This window comes from Rhinolophus sinicus, chromosome 5 (genome assembly GCF_057876585.1).
Source record: "Rhinolophus sinicus isolate RSI-liver-muscle chromosome 5, RSI-T2T, whole genome shotgun sequence".
Taxonomy (NCBI): domain Eukaryota; kingdom Metazoa; phylum Chordata; class Mammalia; order Chiroptera; family Rhinolophidae; genus Rhinolophus; species Rhinolophus sinicus.
Window position 1 is genome coordinate 78321824 of NC_142505.1, and position 21375 is coordinate 78343198.

The 21375-nt window shown below is 51.5% G+C and overlaps 1 protein-coding gene across 4 annotated transcripts in view; it reads right to left on the bottom strand.

The window, feature by feature from the left end:
* Nucleotides 1-19642, bottom strand: part of MACROH2A1 (macroH2A.1 histone) — a 79113-nt gene extending 59471 nt beyond the window's left edge. For 3 of the 4 annotated variants that reach the window (XM_074313537.2, XM_074313538.2, XM_074313536.2), the window contains exons 1-2: nt 19471-19629; nt 9390-9612 (exon numbers count right to left, since the gene is read on the bottom strand). In XM_074313537.2, the coding sequence (XP_074169638.1) occupies nt 9390-9561 (172 nt within the window). In that variant the 5' untranslated portion in view covers nt 9562-9612; nt 19471-19629. Of the gene's footprint in view, nt 1-9389; nt 9613-19470 lie in introns of all 4 variants that reach the window. The other variant, XM_074313539.2, reaches the window with a different exon arrangement.
* Between the last annotated feature and the right edge of the window lie 1733 nt (nt 19643-21375).

Sequence of the window (21375 nt, forward strand, 5' to 3'; positions counted from 1 at the left end):
TTCCATTGGTCCCAGCAAAAACAGAACCCTTGATATGAAACTTGTCTATGCACGTGCAGACCCCAAAGGCAGAAAGGAAAGTTGCGTATTACCCTTCAAAGGGAAATCGTGAAGCAACAGTGCAACTCCTTGACCATTGAGGATTTCTATGCAACATGGTTTAAGAAAGCCGAGAGGTTTTCAACAAATGGTGCTGGAACAACTGGACATCCACATGCAAACAAATGAATCTAGATACGGACCTTACACCCTTCGCAAAAATTAACTCAAAATGGATTACAGACCTAAACGTAAAATGCAAAACTACAAAACTCCTAGAAGAAAACAGAGGAGAAAGTCTAGATGACTTTGGGTTTGACAATAACTTTTTAGATACAACACTAAAGGCACTGTACATGGAAGAAAAAGTTGATTAAGTTGGATTTCATTAAAATTAAAATTTTCTGCTCTGTGAGACACTGTAAAGAGACTAAGATGACAAGTCACACACTGGGAGGAAATATTTGCCAAAGAAAACGAGGAGGCCTTTCCTTTCTCTGATCCAAGTGATACATTCCAACCCCCGGCCCTGGGAGAGCAGGGGGAAATGGGGCCATTGTTTCATGAAGTGAGGCCAGTCGCATTTACACTGTGCTGGACAAGCTCGTGGACTCTTTAGGAGGACGGCATGCAGACTAGATAAAAACTTCGTTTTTGAGCTCTACAGCAGACGCATGTTCCCTGGGAGGGGTGTGAACTCACGCTGCACTGCCACGTGCACATCTTGGGAGCGGCAGTGAAGCAAGCCCTGGGGAAGTCCAGCCCGGGGTGGTTTCCACGCGCCAGCCTCAAGCCCCGAGGTCTGCCCCACCTGGGTCTGCTAACCAGCTGCCATCTGACATCACGTCATCAGGGAAATGTGGAAGGTGCCGAGCGCTAAACTGCTGCTTTCTCAAACACTCCTTGTTCCCCGGGAGACTGAAGGAGGACTGATGGGTAGCATATGCGGGGAGCATCTCCTAAATTACTGCACGATCTGCTTTGTAAGATGATGCGCAGTGATGATGTTCTGTGATTGGCTGTCAATGAAGATCATCAATAGCAGGCGTTAATAAAAACAGCTAATTAAATGAATAATAAAAACCTAACTCTCATGCATGTACACATATACACAAAAGGCATTCGGTGCCAGCTGCTGTATCTCTGGGCAGCGGGATTATGAGTTTTAGCTTCTTAAATTCTCACACACAGGGGGCAGCCCGATGGCTCAGTTGGTTAGAGCACGAGCTCTGAACAACAAGGCTGCCGGTTCGATTCCCACATGGGCCAGTGAGCTGCTCCCTCCACAACTAGATTGAAGACAACGAGCTGCCGCTGAGCTTCCAGAGGGGCGGCTGGATGGCTCAGTTGGTTAGAGTGCGAGCTCTCAACAACAAGGTTGCCGGTTCAGTTCCCACATGGGATGGTGGGCTGCGCCCCCTGCAACTAAAGACTGAAAATGGCGACTGGATTGGAGCTGAGCTGCGCCCTCCACAACTAGATTGAAGGACAACGACTTGGAGCTGATGGGCCCTGAAGAAACACACTGTTCCCCAATATTCCCCAATAAAGTTAAAAAAAAAATTCTCACACACAAATTGCTCATATAACCACAAAAAGGAATATGCATTTAAATACAGTCTGTACACACTACGTACCCAACACACTAGAGTTTCAAACTTCAGGATTTCCAACTTTTTTCTAGCTTCAACCTTCTGGCTTATTGAAATCCTTCGTCTTCTCTTTCCTGTAGTTTTCTTGTCTGTCTGTCTGCTTTTAAGAAAATGAAGCTGGCAAAGGGCCTTGCAGAACAATCAGCATGTGGGGTGCTGACAGCCTCAGGGGAGCACGAATGGCCAAGAAGGTATAGCAAGAGTTAGCTGGGTCCTGGCCTGACGTGTTAGTCAGTCTACGGCAGGGGCGGTCACACGAACAAGCAAGAGACGTAGGAATTCAAAGGGCCTTGGAGCATCAGGGAGCCAGCCTGACTGTCCTCTTCCTGCCCTATTTTTAGCTGTGTGAGTACAGAGCACACTTGGGTGTCTCGGATAAGAAAGTGGTAAAGAGGCCAGGGGAAGTGACAGAGCCAAGTGCAGGCTCTGCCTACCGCAGCCCCCACGCTTGTCAGAGCCTTTCTTCCCCAGGCCAGAAATGCCAAGTGTGTGGATGTTTGCTGAAATGAGGGTGCAACAGGAGGTGCAGCTGACAGGAGAGGGCTCTCCCTACTGCACTTACAAGAGACGGGGGCAGGGATGGAACGTGACCCAGTGACTAACATCAAAGGGATGGGCTACATCTGACCCGGGTTACAGATCCGAAATCAAACGAGCTGAAACTTGGGATGGGGGTGATCCTTTCAGTAGCCAAAACCAGGCGGCAATGTGTATTTTTAACAACCATCCCTTTTCCTTGGGGTTTTACTGCAGGATGCAGTCAGGCACATGGGCCAGGCCTCATTCAGTCTATAAAGTGGTCTTACGGTCACCCAGGGGACCCCGCTTATTCCCCAGGTGGGAAGCGGGCCCTGTCAACTTCACCAAGTGAAATGCCGTAGGCAGCTTCAGACTGGAGTGCCTGCTGTGATGGGGTACCAGGGGACTGTTAGAAGTGTGGCGGTTATGGTCTCTGGCAAGAGACAGGAGAGGGAAGACCATGGTCCGAAACATGGGGGGTGGGGAGGGGCAGGGCTTGGGAAAATGGAAAAGGAGTGGGGGGTTAAGAATATGCACATCCAAATACCCTCATCATTTTGTGGATTAGATCCAAAGAAGACAGAAACCTCTAGCCACAGCTTTACACTGTGAGAGGTGGAAACGCACGATGACACCAGGTTTTTAAACAGACCAGAGCTTAGGTTCCAAATCAGCAGACCTCTCACAGCGGTCCCCGTGGGAAGGCCTATGCTTATTACAAAGTGTCAACATTCAGCCTGGAGAGCTGGTAGCCAGGGCTTTCCATCCTCCGAATGTGGAGAAATCCTCTGAGAAAGGATTTGATTTTTGCAAACAGGCTTAAATCCTAGGAGGTAAGTTGGTAGAATAAGGTGTGTTATCAGGCTATGTAACAGGGTTTCTGGACAAAAAAGAAAAAAAGAAAAAGATGTCATCACATATCGGTTTAGATTTGATGAATAGGAACCAGGACTATTCTCCCAAGGGTTGGGTAAAATGACTCCAAGAGCACTTCCTCCCCCGGTAAGTTCCTTGGGCAGGGACTTTTCTCACAGATCTCAGTGTCTGGCACAGGCCTGGAGGGTGGTAGGCCCTCCCTGAGTCAGTGCCTGAGCAACTCAGCTTAGCAGAACAAACGCACGGCTTCTGTTAGTCCCACTCTCTGTCACGCTGTCACAGCAAGCCAGACCAAGTTCATTCTTTATGGTGACTCTCGATTTTGCTTCTTCACTCAGCACGGCTCACAGTGCCACTTCTCATGGGCTTATCCCACAACAGTGTCCCCATCACTGTACTGTGTCCAATGCTTACAGGTGTTCCTGGAAAGCCTTTTGTGATAAAGGTTTGGGAACCACTAGGTATCAAAGTTTCTTCCCTTGGGGATTCACGGTGACACCAGTATGTTAAAAGTTCTGAAAAGTCCTACAGTAAAGAAAGCTGTTTCTCGGTGCTTCCCAAACTAAAACAAGTCCCTTTAGTGAGGAACTCATCAGTCATCCCTATACCCACCTCAAAAGAGGGTATGTGTAGGGGCGGCCGATGGCTCAGTTGGATAGAGTACGAGTTCTCGACAACAAGGTTGCCAGTTCAATTCCCGCCTGGGATGGTGGGCTGAACCCCCTACAAATAAAGATTAAAAGTGGCAACTGGACTTAGAGCTGAGCTGCACCCTCCACAACTAGACTGAAGGACAATGACTTGGAGCTGATGGGACCTGGAGAAACACACTGTTCTCCAATATTCTCCAAAAAAAAAAAAATCATTAAAAAAAGGGGGGAATGTGCATCTGGTCGACTCCCCATTTCGATCACACAGCCCTATTTTTTGGTGGACTACCGCTTACATTTTGCCAACACCTCAGTCCTGCTGCAGTTTGAGCAATGCTGACCCAGAGCCTTGGCCGTCAAATCACACACGTGCTCTTTGCTCTTCCACACACTCCCCCCCCACAGTGGGACTGAGGTACTGATCCCTTAGGTCTGCCCTATTCCCCTACTGGTGTGTGGGCTTGTATGTCCCCAACATCAATGGCAATTCCACTGGGGTCAAGGCCATGTCGCGTGCTGCTTATTTCACATCTCCACACTTGCCAGCACTGTGCAGCACGACGCTGGGCACGGCCCAGAGACTCCAGAGATGTTCCGAGCTGAACTCACGAAACTGTTCCCTTTCAATATCAGTTACGAAAAAAGTACCACAGTATTGTGGGGGCAAAGATGATACCTCAAAGAAACTGCCGCAGTTCCCCCATAATACTTACTTTTATCTATCGTTTATTGAATGTTTACTATGAACGCTGGCTAAATTCTTGAGATGCAATCATCAATTCTCACAGCAACCCACAGAGATGGGGCTTCTATAATTCCCCTCGGCTGGAAGGTCAAGGGCAGAGAGGTAGAAAATGAAGTGAGGCGCAGGCAGCCCTGACACTGAGAAGACAGCAGACAGCACCATCTTCCGCAGGAAGAGCTCTGGGAAGAGCCCAGCACAGCTGCAGAGCCAGGAGCACAGAGCTGTGAAGAAGGAGCAGTCTGATCGTCAGACTCAAGCTTGTTCCAGGTGTTGACTTTTCCTTTGAAGTTCGGCAGATATTGGGTTGTGGACCCACGAGTAGAAACAGATGCCAGCTTGAAGTTTCAGAATAAGACACAAGGCTACAACCTCCACCCCACATCCACCCCAGCCTGGGGTAGACCCTCAGGAGGGGTACTTGTGTGATCCCTCAGCCCTGAAACATGCTCTTCCCAGGGGAGCTCGATGGGCTCTGATGGCCCCGGCCTGCAGGGCTGCTGCCTGCTCAGACGTGCTGGTCTGGCCTCAGCTCCGGCCTAACACAGGCCCAGGGCTGGGTATGCTCAGCTCCTGGCTAACTGGATAATCCTTCGAGAGGGTTCCCATGAACATGCCAGGAGCTCAGGACAGAAGTGGCCTTTGACCAGACCGAAGAGTTTGGTAACAGGGCATCTTGGTGTTGAGGGTGACAGCCTTTAGGAGGAGGAGTCAAGTGGCAGCTTTAACAAACCAGAGGGAGTAGGCCTGAAGCTGCCAAGACCTTCTGCAGGTACCTGGTGAGGCCCAGTGGGTTCTGACCAAACGAGAGGACAACACCCAAGAGTGGGCAGTGACAGCTCCCATCGAGATCCCTAAGGGAAGTGGGCAAACCCCGCCACCTTGGCAGCCAGAGCAGGATGACTGGAAACTCCTTTCTCTTTGCTGGAACCCGAATGTAAGTCAGCAAGTGGGCACTTACACACACTGTGCCAGCACGGAGACGCTCTTCACGTGCATTTCATTTCAGCCGGCAATAACCCTATGAGACAGTTATGTCACCCCCATTTTACAGACAAGGAAACCACAGCTCGGAGACGTGAGTGACTCGCCCAAGGCCATGACTGAGACACGGCAGCTGACAGCAAGGTCTACACTCTTAACCACTGAGCCCCACTGCCTCGATCTGGTGTCCACTGATCATGCCACTCCAAGTGGTCCTCAGGGCTGGCCACCAACACGTCAGCTCCCCGCTCCCCGCTCCAGAGCCACCAAGGCCTAGGTGGGCCCGGCAGCTCAGCACTCCTCCTAGCCACGTGAGCATCCAGACCCTCCTATGTCATCTCTCAATGGGGACTTCTGAAGGCAGGAGGCCTGGCCCAGCCTCCTGGCCTGACCCTTCAAAAGGGTCTTGTGTGGCAATGTCCATCGCCATGCCTGCAATTGTGTATGCCATCTGTAAGAGTCTGGGCCTCGCACACAGGAAGTCAATCCCTCCATAGGGCGCTGAAGGTGACAACTAGATGAGCAGGGCAGCTCCAGCCCACAAGCGTCCTCCATGGAAATGTTTTCTGACGCCCACTCACAGCGCATGCGGGCCTGCATGACCACCACCTTTCTCTTGCCTGGCACTGTCTCTGGACAGAAAGCTCTTTGGCCAAGGGATAGGTCTTGTTCTGGTTCATAGCCCAGTGCCCGACACAGCACAGCTCTCAGTGAGGACCTGCTGAGTGGGTGGTACTTCCCTCAGACGCCTTGTGTTAGAGCATGAGGTCTGGGCGACATTCTTGACGAGGCCCTGAGCTGCTTGAGGGCTGGTACCCTGGCTTCTCCCTCTTTCCATGTCTTCCCAAGCTCTGGGAAAAGGCCGATACCCAGTAGGAGCATCGAGCATGAACAAAAGGCAGAGCCCCTCTTCCAGCTCTCAGGGCTGCTTGGCACCATATTCTTCTCTAGGTCCCAGCTGGTGTCTCCTCCTCCAAGACGCCCTCCTGAGCCAGTCCATCTCCAGGCGGCCAGCTGCCCGGGCCCCCTTGGCCTGTTCATGCCCTTCGCGCATGTATCACAGTCAGTAACCATCGGGGGTCTGGGCTGGGTGGTCCTTTCTCCCCAGTGGACCAGGAGCTCCCCGGGGACAGAGACCACTTCTGCCCTGATCACTCCTCTGCTCTCATCCGAGCCTGGCATGGCGCCTGGCACACAGCAGGTGCACAATAAATATGTGGAATGAATGGAGAAGGGTCTTCAGTGAAACGAAAGCGAAGAGCAGATTAGAAAGAGAGCTTGTCCACCTTTCTTTCTCACCCACAAACCCAAACCAAGGCTCTGGACTTCCCTGTAGCCACCGGCTCCCACATCCCAGCCCAAGGGGCGCAGGTCACCTTCCGAGAGCAGTCAGTGTGGGTACAGCGTTGTTCTAAAGGCAGAACAGAGCAGTGTCCTCACTGGACGTGGCCCAAGAGCTTAGCTCCTATCCCATCAGCAGGCAACGGGACACAAGTGGCCACAGCAGTGACTCAGCACTGCACTAACAGCAAGACACCTCCCGAGGCAACTGCCACGCGGGCCAGGTCCCATGTTGGGGGCTGGCATGAGACAATGGTCATGGCAATGGCTCGGCACTGCAAGCGGCCAGAGAAAATGGTTCCGATTCAGCGAACTATAACCCTGGTAAAACTTGAAAATACGTATTATTCTTTCATATACAGCGGCTAACACCAGAGGAAGGATTTGCTGTGAGCTACTTTTCCAGCCCTAGTGATGGGCTGTCCTGACCATTCTCGCTCCCTTTTGGGACCACACACCTGTGATAAGTAGGGACAGGCGCGACAGGTCAAGGTCTCTGGCCCCCAGAGAGCGGACCCGCTGACCGCGAACTCATGAGCACTCTGCTCGGTTTTAGAGCCAGCCAGGCACAGACAGGGAAAACATACAGATTCTCTGTGTGGCACAGGCACTGGTTACCTTGGCTACGATGGAGCAGTGGTATTCCCCCATCCCAGGCCCTGCAAACTACAAAGAGGAAGCTCGATGGAAGAAATGAAACTGATGTTGTACGTGACCTAACGACCGTGTCTACGAAAACCCCCGTAATAGGGGCATCGTGGTGTTTGGGAACCAGGAAACGGGCTGGCTGGGTTTGCACATCGTGCCAGCTTTCCCATTACGGTCAAACAAAGCCCCTCTGGCTCTCACGGCAGCCTGGAGTTAGTGGAGTAGGACTATTGTCTCCATTTGAGTTGTAAGGAAATTGGGGTCCAGTGAGGCTAAATGACTCATTCAAGGTCACATAGCATATAAACTGCCAGGCCAGAACTAGAAAATGGCCTCTGATTTCTATCTAGTGACTTCGCCCCGGTCTCCCTGGCTGGCTGCCAATGCTACACATGGCTTGCCTGGGTGTGTCACATAAATTCTGGGCCTGTTTCTTCATCTATATAGTGAGGAGAATCAGGCCTAGTTCATGCTATGACACACCAATTATGAATGTGTTGTTCACAGGGGAACCTTGGGTCTTGCCTTATTGAGAGACCTGGAGAACAAGAAGCAATCCCCTCTCGGATGCCCGACCGTATCACTTTGGAAGAGGGACTTTGTCTTGCTAAGGATCAAGAGTGCCCCCTCCTGCCACCTACATTGATGGTGGATGGAGCAGTAAGTGGTAAACACATGACAACAGGACAACAGAAGGTGGGTCCCGTCTCAAGTCCTTACTGGTTATAGGTAACACCAGGCAAGTCCTTTCATGCATTGAGGACGGTTTTCTCATCACTAAAAATGGGGTGGTATCCCTGTCCAGCTGACCTCCCACAATTGCTATGGAGCCATTAATAAGACCAATAAGATTATACCTATGAAAAGGTCCAAGGAACCCCTGGAGAGATGGCTGATTCTAAGACGGAGGCAGGGAAAGTACACAGTGAGATGAGACTATCCCATAATGTCAGAAAGCAAGGAAATGCACAGAAACTGATGGCGACATGGCAAAAGGACACGAGAACCAGCTTGAGGGTCAAAGTTGAGACATAATGAATATGACAAGATAGTGTATAACCCACTAAATTTTAAAAATCCCTGAACCAACATTGACAGCACAAAAACAAAAAGAAGGGAAGGACAGAAGGAAAGTCCTTCATTACAGAAGAATGCCAATTAATAAATGCAGAAGACATGACAAATAGAAAAATCACTGTTTTGTAACCACCGTGGTAATAACAGATTCAGGTAAGATCGTCAGGGAATGCTAAAGCCATTGGGTGAAAGACTATGATTCAGGGTGTGCAGAAATCTGCAGACACCACTTTATTCGAATGACCAAACCGAACATGATCAATGACAGGACAAAACCACATGAGGTGCGTCCTCACGTGACACCAGAGAAGGACTCAACATCACTTACGCAATTCTTCTCCTAAGATGTTCAAGCTGAATCCAAGCATGAGACCAACCCAGACCGAGGGGACATTCTGCAAACCAACTGGCCTGGACTCTCCAAAAATGCCCGTGTCATGAAAGATCTTTAAAAAGTTGGTGAATTGTTTTACATTAAATAAGACTAAAGAGACCTGAGAGCCCAATACAACGTCTGACTCTGAAACGGGTCCTGACTCAGGAAAAAAAGCTAACCAGATTTATGAAGGGCATTACCGGGACCACTGAGGAAATTTGAAAATAAACCATGTAATATAGGACAGCCAAAAATAAACGTACACGTGTGTGATACATATGCACACAGCAACACATGGGGTGGGGGGACAAAAGTGTTATCTGGTGATCTAGATGAGGACGTTCACTATATTATTCCTGTACCTTTTCTGTAGATTCAAAAAGTTGCCAACTAAAAGGAATCAGAAAGTCCCATCAGTCCTTGGAAAGCCATTAGAACTGCCGCACTGGGAGCCAGTGGTGTCGGCGGTTGACTCGGGCACTCACCTGTCAGGTACTCAAGGACGGCGGCCATGTACACAGGCGCCCCCACTCCGATCCTGTACTTGGGATGGCCTTTCTTGATGTACCGCAGCATCCGCCCCACAGGGAAGATGACTCCCGCCTTGGCGGACCGGGAGGTTTTGGTGGACTTCTTCTTCCCGCCCCGGCTGGACATGGCGGTGGCCCTGACTGTGTCCCTGGCGGAGCTGGGTCAGTGAGCAGCACACTGTGGAGGGAAGAGGCACAGCCGTCAGGCCCGTTGCAGACTGCACATCGTCCCGTTCCCCTTACACTCTGGCCCCTGCAAGAAACAGGTCCGGCCAGCAGATGCCACGGCCTGCAGCCGCTGAGCCCTCTGAGCCCAGTTGACACACTCCACTGGAGCGCTTGTGGCCCCAAAGAGACAGTTTTTCACTGTTTTATACCATGACATTGATTTTATTGGCCATTTCCATTGAAAGGTTACTCTGACAATAACTGCTGTTAAGTGTCTTGCCTTTATGCCGCATGATGTAAAAGAAAATGGGATTTCTTGGCTACAGTCTATACACTTGTTTAATAATTGCATTTTCATAGACTTGAGACCAGGGCTGATCAATTTGCTGAAGGCTTCATAAAACAAAAACAAAAAAAACAACGATGTCACCTGCCCCTAGAATGAAGCACTACAGCTGGATGTCTAAGTTCTTGGATGACGGCAGCTTCTCTACCTTACGATCCTTCATCTGTGAGAGGGGAACAGCTCACAGGAGCTCAGTGGGTAGCCAGGTGGGAATAAGATGCCCTCGGAACACTGCCAGCCCGCCAGATGGGCCTGCCCTTCCAGAAGCGTGGTTCTCTCCCTGCCCCTCTTCCCAATGCCCACCCACAATGCCACTCAGTCCAGAGGATGCCCCACTTCAACACCTCGTGTGGGGTTCTCTCCTGTCCATCCCAACGGTGACTGCGTCCAGGCCATCACTGTCTTAACCACAGGATCACACACAGCCCCAGAAAGGGCCTCCCCACCACTGGCCTCCAGGGGCAGGGCTATCTTTGTCCACAAATATGAATATGCCATGGCCCTGTTCTTAACAGGTTTCCGTGGCTGCCTCAATTCCCAAGATAAAGTCGGGACCCTTGGCCTGTCATGCAACGCCCTGGACATCTAGGCCTGGCACAGCCATCCAGCTTTACCTTGTGCCTCTTATGGTCACACGTGTTGCCCCCAAATGCCATCTTCTGCGGTGGCTGTGCTCTTTGGCCAGGACCCCTTGTTAGCCCTCACACTTGTTCTGTGCCCTCTGCCAACCCTTCCTTGAGGGCTCGGATCAGCTGCCCCATCCACATGGCATCCATGCTGGGCACCCCCACCCCCATCCCCCACCCGCCGTCTCTCCCATCAGGCTGCAAGCTCTCGGGGCTGCCCCTGACTGTGTTCCCAGCGTAGCACTATACAGTAAGGTCTCAAATGTTTGCTACAAGCATTCAAGTCATCCTGCGTTCACTTCAGGAGCTGTGCTGGGGAATGGAGGCAGCAGTGCCTGGGACAGTGGTGGTCCCTGTCCTCCTGGAGCTGATGGGGAAGACAGACAATAAATAACCCTGCAGTCATTTAAGTAAGAACGGCAAGAGGCCAGTGCCGAGCGCTAGGAGAGGGTGGTGACAACGCCTCAGCCTATTCTGGGGCACCAGGCAAGCCTTCCCTAGAGGACATTTATGCTCAGACCATTGGGCCAAATGGGTAGGTCTCCCATTTACTAGTAAACTGAGGTCAGGCTCGCTCCATGGTGTGTGGGCCCCTCCAGCCCCAACACTCCATGCCTCTGACTGTGGAGGCCACAGAGTCAGCGGTCCTTGTTACTCTGATGTCCAACCCCGTATTGGGGACACACCATGGTCCACACCTAACATCAATGTGAGCCCCACCAGGACCAGTTCCAATCATCTGCCTGACAGAGACGACCAAACAGCAGAGGGCAGCATTCCTGGGCACTGGGGGCAGCTGAGCTGACAGGCCCAATGGAACAAAGGTGCTCAAGCCCTGGGTCTTGATGTTGAAGGGGGCTGAAGTCACCTGGGATGAGAACCCTGTATTTCACCCTATTGAGGGGGCACCAGTCTGGAAATATCACTGAGTGGGAAAGCGAGTCCCAGAAGGGTCTCAGTTGTTCTGAAACAATTAGTTGGCTCCATTTCTCGCTGTAATGAGCTCTGTTTTAAAACATCCCCTGCCAACAGGGACCCGTGCTCTGAGCAGGAAATGGTATGTATATATGTTTGTGCACACGTGTGTTTGCAGGGAAAGCTGTCACAGGGTGCCCTAGCAGTCTTTTGCTTTACTTACAAATGTGTCTCACAGAACAACCTAACATCTTCGGACTAAGAGCTCTCAGAGCTGAATTTCCCCTCGCTCAGCAGGAGAGGCCTGTGGTCAGTGATGATTCATGCAGCTCAGCCCTGGTCTCATTGGAGCTCTGATTTCAGCTCTGTCTCCACGAGTAGCTGCCTGGGTATGCTGGGGCTGCGTCTGTGGGGACCGGACAATGTCCTGACCCAGACAGGAGCCATTAGCATTTGGGGACCTGATGAGGCCTAGACACTCTTAGTCCTTATAAATGATGCTCCTGATGCTTCCCTGTGACTGAGGCCAAGGGCCGTCACATCATCCACGTGCTGCTGACACCCAGGCCGCTGAAACCCAGAGCTCTGCTCTGACTGCCTGCGGCAAGGGACCACTTGTAAGTCCTTGAATTTCTCTGGGTTTCTCAGCCTCATCAGTGGCAACACCATGCATCAAGCTACCAAGCAGGAGTCCACCTGGCCCCTATCTCTGCCCACCTGCCCAACACCCAATCATTAGCCAAGCTCTGTTGAATCTACCGCCCTAACTTCTCAAGCCTCTTCCCTTCTCTTCATCCTCCCCACCTGGGTTCAGCTCTACTTCTCACCTGTTTCCCCAGCACCTGTCTCTCTCCTGGACACCAGGGGACCTTTGCCCGCTTTGCTGGTTCCCCCCCCCCCACCCTGAGTCAGCCACAAACACCATCTTTCAACTACTTCTACAGCACTGCTTCCTGCCACCCCTGCCTGGGCTCAGATGCCCCAGGCTGCCCTCAACTTCCTTACCTGGGATGCTGTGCCCAGAACGTCTTTATACTTGCTGCTTCTTCTGCCTGTAACACCCTTTGTCCTCCTGCCTACCTGCTGAGCTGATGCTCATGAGCCCTCTTCTTGGATCTGTCCATGGACTTGAATTGCTCTCCGTTCGCTGTTCCCAAAGCACGTATCTCAGCACATAGCTGTGTGCCTGCCTTCCCAGCTTGACTGAACTGCAAACTATTTGATGCCAGACACTGTAGTCACCTCATCCCCTGCTCCCTGGGTCCCAGGAGAGATCTAAACTATCATGATACTCAAGTGCCACTCTGCTGAATGAAGGACATCTTCATGTCTCATTCTCAGTCTGGCTCCTCTCTGACAAAGCAGCCCCAAGTCTTTGTCCCCTCCCCCAAGGGGGCTGTCCTGCAGAGAGAAATTCTGTTCCTCGCCCCTCTCCATAGTCTTTCTGCACTTCTAATGCTAGATCCCCAAACAGCAGCCATAACTATGAGAATTGTAAGCTATGCAACTTCCTGACATCCAGTAATACGAGGTGATTTTAAAAGCACCATTCGGGAAAAATCACCTTGTAGCTTGCAGTCTCCAGATAAACCCATAACCGTGCAGGTCCACCCTGCTCTTCAGAGGGCCATGCAGATACGGGCAGCTGTGGCCTGGCACCCATGTGGGGAGAGAGAGTAGCTGTGACAGAGTGGCCGTGGAGCACTGTGGTTAATAACTCGAATTCCAAAGTCAGACAGACCTGACTGAAGTCATGGCTCTGCCACTTATTGCCTATGTGTCCTTGGGCACGTGATATAACCCCTCTAAGCCTCTTCTCTCATCTGTCAAATGGAGGCGATGATAGAATGAACATCAGAGTTGAATGAAAGCCTGCATGGAAGAGCCTGACACTCGCCCACCAAGTGCTTGGTAAATAAAAATGACAAGGTGTGTAAGATGAAAAAAGGCTGCCTTCTTGAAAAACCGGTGTTGGATAGTTGTAGTGGTGAGGGTTGCGCTAACTGCTACAACAAGTGAGTCCCTATAGCTTCTTTCTCACTCATGAAAAGTCCAAAGTGGGTTTCCACGACTGTCCAGGGTTTCTGCACAAGATGACTCATGGATCCAGACCCCTCCCATCCTTCCATGCACAATTCCCAGGGCGACCACAGGACGGAAAAGGCCATGGAGAACACATGGAGGTTTTCAGGGGCCAGGCCTAGTTGTGAGGCACACACTTCTGGCCATGATCCATCAACTGGAACTCGGACATGCGGCCACACCTAATTGCAAGAGAGGTTGAGAAATGTCCTCTATTTGTTCAAAAAAAAGAAACAGCCAGCCCCAGTCACGTGACAAATGAACCTGAAAGCTGACCCTAAAGCCAGGGTCTTAATGACCAGCCAAAGCCTGCGGAGCCCTGTCTCACCCCTATCCTGCAGCCCACCTCTTCTGCGGGATGGAGAGTCCTACATCGTAGAAAAAGTGGCTTCTGAGGCACTGAGCTTCTCCTCAGGGCACAGCTCATAGGAGAAACAGCCATACTATCATGTCAAACTGACAAAGCTGTGTCCTTCGTTCCTGGGCTCAGCATCTAGAGGACACCCCACTCAGGAAACCAGAAGCCCTCAGCCTGGTCGTGGGCCCAGGTGCTCTGACGAGAGTGACAGGTGTTCACGCAACCTGGGCATCCATCCCCCTCGTTATGTTCCCATACATTAGTTTGGCTGCCTTTCTGACTGTTATCAGGGCAGGAAGTGAAGATTCTGTGGTTGGTCCTGCAGGGATCTCTGTGGTCTTTATCTCTGCAACTCCTCCAACTATAAATTAATCACAACGGACAAGAACCTTGTTGGCAGAAACCCAAAGCTTACCCAGAGACACTCTGTGGGAGAGGGGGCTGTACAGAGAGATGAGCCGGGCTTGAGTGAGAAGCCAGTCTCTGACCACAGGCCCCTCAATACTTGAGATGTCACCGGGACAACGTGATCTGTCGTCATAGCACAGGACTGAGTAATTTGAACCTGGCTGTGAGGACCCAGTGAATAAGATGGACGTGAAAACCCACTTATCCACCCAGTGAATAAGTGGAGTGAAAGTCCTCCACTACAAGGAGGGGCCGTAATGGTGAGGACGGCAAAGGGCCACCCTACCTCCCTACCACCCCGCTCTACTCCTCCCCAACAGGGCAGGCACCCTAACAGGCCCCTGACAGCACTGTCACCAGCCTGCATTCCCTCCTCCACCCTTTGGCACATGCCACCCGCTCAGTCTGGAACACTGTCCAGCCTTCTGTCTGGGACAATCTAGAGAGTGGTGCCAATGCCTTCCCTGGTGATGCAGACTCATCAAGGAGCTCTCCCCTCTGCATTCCTGCCTTGTGACCCCCAATCGCAGTCTAATTTGGGGCAGCCCCATGAACACAAGGCCCTGCTGATCTCCAGCCCATCTAACAACCAGGGCTCTAGCAAGCTGAATTGCTCCCCGTTTCCTCAGTGGACATTCCAGCTGTGGCCCCTGAGCCCAGCTAAAAATCCCTTATAATGTCCCTAGGTCAGCCACCATTCTTGAATATGTTCCATTGCTTTTCTCAATCTTATTTAAAGTGCTATGCAAATGCAGTTTCCAGGTCTTCCTTCCAATCTGATTGCCTCTCTAGATGCAATTGATATAAACATGCTAAGGCCAACTGCCCCACCCTTAATACTTGTTACCCTGTATCATCATCGCCTATTTGCTTGTCTGTCTCGATGGGATGGACCAGTCAGCTCTGTCCACCACTGTATCTCCAAGAACCCACCATTCCTCCTGCTACGTGATGGCTCTCAAATGCTGGCTGGCTGGTGGCTGATTAGCTGGCATTTACTGTGGATGGGGTTCTCTCGACAAAGACGAGGGCAGCATTTCCAAAGGCCAGAGGAGTTTGTGGCAAGTGGGACACCTATCAGGGACCTTCTCTGGGACATTCATGTACACATATCCGGCCAATCCCTGTGGGAGCCCAGACCCTCAAAATCCAGGGAGCTTATGGAACTAACCTTGGGGATTCCCAGGAAAGGAACACTGCAATTGTCCTGACAGCTGAGGTAGGCAGCACGCAGAGGCCTTCCAACTCCCTGACAATGCTATGGCTCCAAGGGCCTATCTTCTTACCACTAGACTGGCTCGGTAACACAGACCTGAGGAAAATACTTACCTTCCTCACATCTGTAAGAGACTGACCTCTGTTAAAGCTGCAGCACAAACAAACTCTTAATCAGGGCACTCACAAAACCACTGGAGTAGTCAATCGTGACGTCTTCTATTATCTAAGCAATGAGCGCATGCATATTGACCCTGCACAAAATATTGATCAGAACTGCTGCAGAGCTGCTCGTCAGCCCTGTCTCCAGCACCTGAGGATGGAGGAATCTGAGCTATCAGTGCTGAGGGAAGACTGCCCCCTTCTTTCCCTGCAGCTGGATAAATGCCCACGTGTCCACATGCATTTGTCACTTTCCCATCAATTCCAATCACGAAGGTGAAAACGGAGACAATTCCGAAGCGTAGGACACTAACCCTATTTACGGCGTTCTCTTCCATTTACTCCCATCATATCAAATGATTAACGGTGTCAATGCTGTCACATCCCAGAGGCATGTGGCTATACTACACAACTATCATTCACAGAGCTGGGGTTCACAAGCTACACTCTCATTGGCTCAGAACAGAAACGTGCTCTGGTTATCTAGCCAATCAGGAACAACATCTCTCTCCATTCATAAAGCACCGCGTCATAAAGTGAGCCAGCATTATTAAAGAACTGAGAGTCCACCTTCGGGGAACCCAGGGATTGCAAACAGGGAGAGAAGGATAAATTGAGATAGGAAATAAATCCTAAACTGCACATTTTGTTCTGACAGACATACCTCCCTCACGTGTTAGATTTTCAGTGGCGGGGAAAAAACAAAACCCAAACACGAGTGTTATTCACCACAAGCAGGAAACAGTTTGCAAGAAGTTAGTGTGGGGTTAAGATTTCCCCTCTGCAAACCCTCTCCGTGGTGTGCTTCCCCAGCCTCATCAAAGGAACTGGCACTGTATTTAGATAGCAAGGCACTGTCTGCCTGCTTCACAAGGAAACTTTCCTCACACCCCCTTCTTCCTTTTAAAGGTTCTGCCAAACTCTAAGATAACCACTCCAATGGAAAACCATCAAAGGTCAAGTTAAAATGTGAGCTTCAGCAGGGCAAGACCCTAGTCGGGCTTGGCATCTAGACGACAGTCAATATTTGTTGAATAAAGAGTTCCCAACACGAATAAAGAGTATCTGACCATTTCTCTCTCTTGCCCAGAGCCTTCAATAGCTTCTTACTGCTCTGAGGATGAAATCTAAATCCCTCAATGTGTTTCTGATCATGACCCTGTGTGATTTGGCCCGTGAGGTTCTCTAGCTTTACCTGACTGCCCCCTAGGATCCAGCCATCCTGAGCCTGTCAGTTCCCCGTATGACCTCTATTCTCATTGTTCTAAGAATCTGCGCACGAGGTTCCCTCACACTTGTCCCCACCTGCCCTTCTCTGCCCAGACAACTCCTGCTTGGCCTTTTTGTGCCTGGTAAGGGCTTGCTCCTGGCTAGGCTACCATCCTGGGGGACACGATGGGAACAACTGTGGCCTCCTGCAGTGACCTTGCAACGGCTGCTAGCCTGTCTTCTCTGCATGTCAGCTTCCCAAGGACTGGGCATTTCTTGATCATGGTTCTGTCCCCACTCCGACCCCAAATTAATTCTCAGGAAATATTTCTTGAAAGACTGCAGCACGCTGATCTCCAAGCTTGAACCAAGCAAAAAATCTATACAACTCTTTGGTATGAAGGGCTGACCCAGTCGGGCTAACACTCACAAGAGCTGAGGTGGGGCCCGATGTATTTCTAAACCTACAGAACTTGGGGAAGATCCATAGGACAGGTATGAGCCCCCCTCACCCCTGCCCCTTCCCAGCCCATGTGCCAAGAATGGGGTTCTGAAAAACCCTACAGAAGTTCAAAGGCACACTCAAATGAGAACTACAGGCTGCTGTTCTGATGAACACAACATACAGATTATTGTTGGGTTTTGTCAGCTTGCGGTTTTCAGTTTGTGCTTTTCTTTAAATAAATCTCCTTTAAATGACTTGGGGCAGCATTAGTTCTGCAAATACTAGAATACATGTACTCCAAGCCTCTCTGGGGAAAGAATGAGGGCTCTCCCAGAGTTCTGCCATCTCCAGGACGAGAAGAAATGGCAGACTGAGATGCACCACTCCCTGACCCTGGCCAATTTGGTACAGACCAAGCCAGTGACTTCTGGTGGTGTATTAGAGTCACATGTGATGGTCCAGACAACTCTCAAAGTTTAGTAAAATGTGAACTATTCCTTCCTCATTCTCAAGGCCTTGCCTCAAACAATGTTCACTTACTTTAACTTCTTCCCTCCTTCTTAATAACTTTACAACTATTAACAATGGTAACAGATTAAAACAAAACAGAGTGGAGAGATTTCCCCCTCTCCTAAAACTAGAGGGGGGAAGAATTTAAAGTCTTGGGGGCTTGAAAAAGAAAGAAAATAGGTTGAAAAATGTATTTCTCCTCATCAGAGAGCCCCTTGTGCAAGATGGAGATGCTACTGGCCAACTGTAGTTACTTGTGCACAAGGGGTATCAATTCCAGTTGCAGGCATGAGGTGTCCCATTTCAGAGCTAATAACTCCTCTGACAGTGGAGTACCCTAAAGGTGGCCTGCAGTAGGTAGATTCCATCCAATTTACAACTGGGGCCTCCCACTCAAACCTAAAGCTGTTCAAAATTCCCAGAGTCCCTGGAGCAGGGAGCCTTAGAACAAAGCACTTCCCCACTCTTGAATGTAAAACCTCAAACCACAAAGGTGGAAGAAAAAGAGAAGCTAGCAGGAGTGCCCCTCTCACTGTCTTATTCTTACCCGCTTTTTATCGAATCATTAAAATCTTACAAGAACTTCACGGTAATGGTTAATTGCCCAATTCAAGGTCTGTCTCCGCTATTTCTACAGAAGCCTCTCACTTTCAGATGTTGGGGAATATTTCCCCTAGCATCTTGTCGTCTAAAAGAACCTTCCAAGCAATCTACTGACAAGATCCTGGAGTGATCTGTGGTCCCTGCAGGAGTGGAGGTGGGGCGCACCATCCACACACCTGTTGTCTGATGACCCGGCCAGCAGCATCCTGCGGACTCATCTCGCCACCCCCACCCCACCCCACCCTCAGCGAGTCTCTTCTGGCCTTCTCCACCCGGGAAGCCTGCAGTCTTCCGGAGTCACCTTTAAAAAAAACAACAACTCCCAACCACAAAGCAAACAAAAGGCCGATCAGGAGCCCAGCTAGAGAGGCAGGGGTTCCCGGGGCCCCTCTCCAGCCAGTCCATGGACAACCCCTACCCCTTCTCGTCCCGGCTCCAGTCCCGCGAGTATCCCGCACCCCACCACCCTGCCCTCCCAGCACATACAGAGCCAGGCGCCTACACCGCGGCCACCTGGGTCTCGGGCCCGACTTATTGTGCGGGGCAACTCGCGGGCTGGGCTGGCGTGGCTTCACCAAGTCCAGCACCGCGCACAACCGCGCCCGGGCCCTGGCCGGCCAGCCAGTGCCGCGGGGCCTCCTCCGGTTCCAGGCCCAGCCGTCGGCCCGTCCACCCGGGGAAGGGTCGCCCAGGGAGGGGCCCCAACTGTCTCCTTCCCACAAAAGCGCCCGGGCAGGAGGACGCGGTTGTGAGAAGTTGGCTTCCGGGTTTGCTTTTTGAACAAAACCAAAGGGAATCCCGCACGGCACAGGCAGGGCCTGGGAGGGCGCCGTGTGCGCGAGGCTCTGCCGTGGGCCGCGCCAAGCCCGGCGGCCCGAGGTGAGCGCCAGGCCCGGCCGCTCCCAGGCACCCGCAGCCGGAAGAGCGCGGCGGCCGGACCCGGACGGCGGGGACGGGGCGCGTGGCGAGGGGGTCCGCGCGGCACTTACAGGCGGCTCAGCGGCGGCGGCAGCAGCAAGGTGTCCGGCCTGTGCCCTCTTGGCCGCTCGCGCCTTTTCTCTCCGCGCTCCTCGCTGGTCCGCCCGCCCGCCCGCCTCCTCGCTTCCCGCCCGCGCGCCCCGCGCTCGCCCCCTCCGCCCGGCTCCGCTGCCGAGTGAACTGGAACCAGTCACCGCGGCCCCGGGATTCCCATAATGCACAGCGCGCCGCTCGTCACATCCCATCCCGTCCCTCCGCGTCCGTCCACCCCTCCCGCGCCGTCCCGGCCTTGACCCCAGCCCCGCGGCTGATCGCTCGAGAGCCTTCGGCGCTCTGCAACTTGGACGTTGGTCGGTCTGTCCCCCGGCTGCATGGGTCCGGCCCTCTGCCCTCAGTCATTCGGCCCTGATGCTGGACGCCGGATGCAGGGTCCACCCGATCCCGGGGCGCGCCCTGGACAGAGGTGCCCCGGCAGAGCGGCATCCAGCTCGCCTCTCAGCCTGTGTGTTTCGAGTGACACTTATTGAACGCCTACTGTGTGCCTGGCCCTCAGCATGGGACTCATCCCTAGAAGCCATCCTATTAACCCAGGGAGGGAGGCACAACTGCTGTTACCAGCAAGCACTTTTCCCTTCCCAACCAATGCAGACCTCCCGCGCACCTCAGAGCCCCACGCTGTCTTTAGATACAAGCCTCCAGCAAACCTTTTCTTCCCCCACGATCAACTATTGCACTTCCACTGCCCTGGGTTCTGCATCGTGACCCCCAGAAGTCTGGACTTGCTTTGCACACGGAAGCCGTTAGTTACTTCGATTCAGGAAACGTTCACGATAGAACCCAGTTGAGAGTCACTAATGTAAACAGTGATTTCTTATCACACGCAAGTTTTAAAACTGCAGACAAGCAGAAAGAGGAGGGCCGCTGTAAAGATCATCTCTGAGTTCCTGGATTGGTTTCTCTCCCGAAGGCGTTAGTGCCCCATCCCGGGTACTTAAATAGGGGACTTAACCTCTTCTCCCCTCCGCCTAAGTGTAGAGGGGAAGCTACCTGAGCACCTAGCTGTGGACCAAATTTAGATAACAATATACACCCTGCAGAGTTGTTGTGAGGTTCAAGGTACCGCTGCTCATAGACCTCTCTTAGCCCTCCGGCTGCCCCCTAGTGCAGCAGTACCTTTAGCATGCTTTACACCGGACTTGAAAAGTTTGCAAAGCAGAGTCCAATACAGGCCATATATGGATTCATTAATTCAGTTTAGCAAAGTCATACTTTGGACACAAATTTGGGTAATGAAGATGAGGCAGTGGGGTGGAGTTTCAAAAAAAATTAATACTTTCTACTGCTTCATCAAGGACATTCTTAAGTGAAACTATTCGGATTTTTTTCTCTGAGTGCTTGGCAATAAAGAATAAAATGATTATGAGTACAGTTTGGTGCCAGAGCTGATCTGTGCCAATTCACCAGCAGTTTTGCCCATTATTGTTTTTGCACCATTGGTGCAAAGATCAAGACAGTGAAAAAGCTAAATAATGTCTTAGCATTATTATGAAAAGTTTGGACCTTGTGGATCCCAGGAAAGGGTCTCAGTGACCTTCAAGGGTCTGCAGACCTCATTTTGGAAACACTGTTCCAAGTATCCTGTTAAATATACAGTACCACTGTATATTTTACCAGTTTCTTCTTGTGGTTGTTTTCTTTCAGACTGTTTCCGACTCTATTATAAAGACCTGATGAATATCCTTAGAGATACACATTTGTGCACATCTGACTGTTGAGGATAAGTTCGTAGGAGTGGAATTGCTGGATCAAAGTTTGAAAGCTTTATCACAGATGGTCAAAGGGCCCTCCCCAAGAAGTCCAGGCAGAGCACCGCCAGTGGGCAGGGCAGGCCTGAGCATTCCTGCATTTCCTCAGCT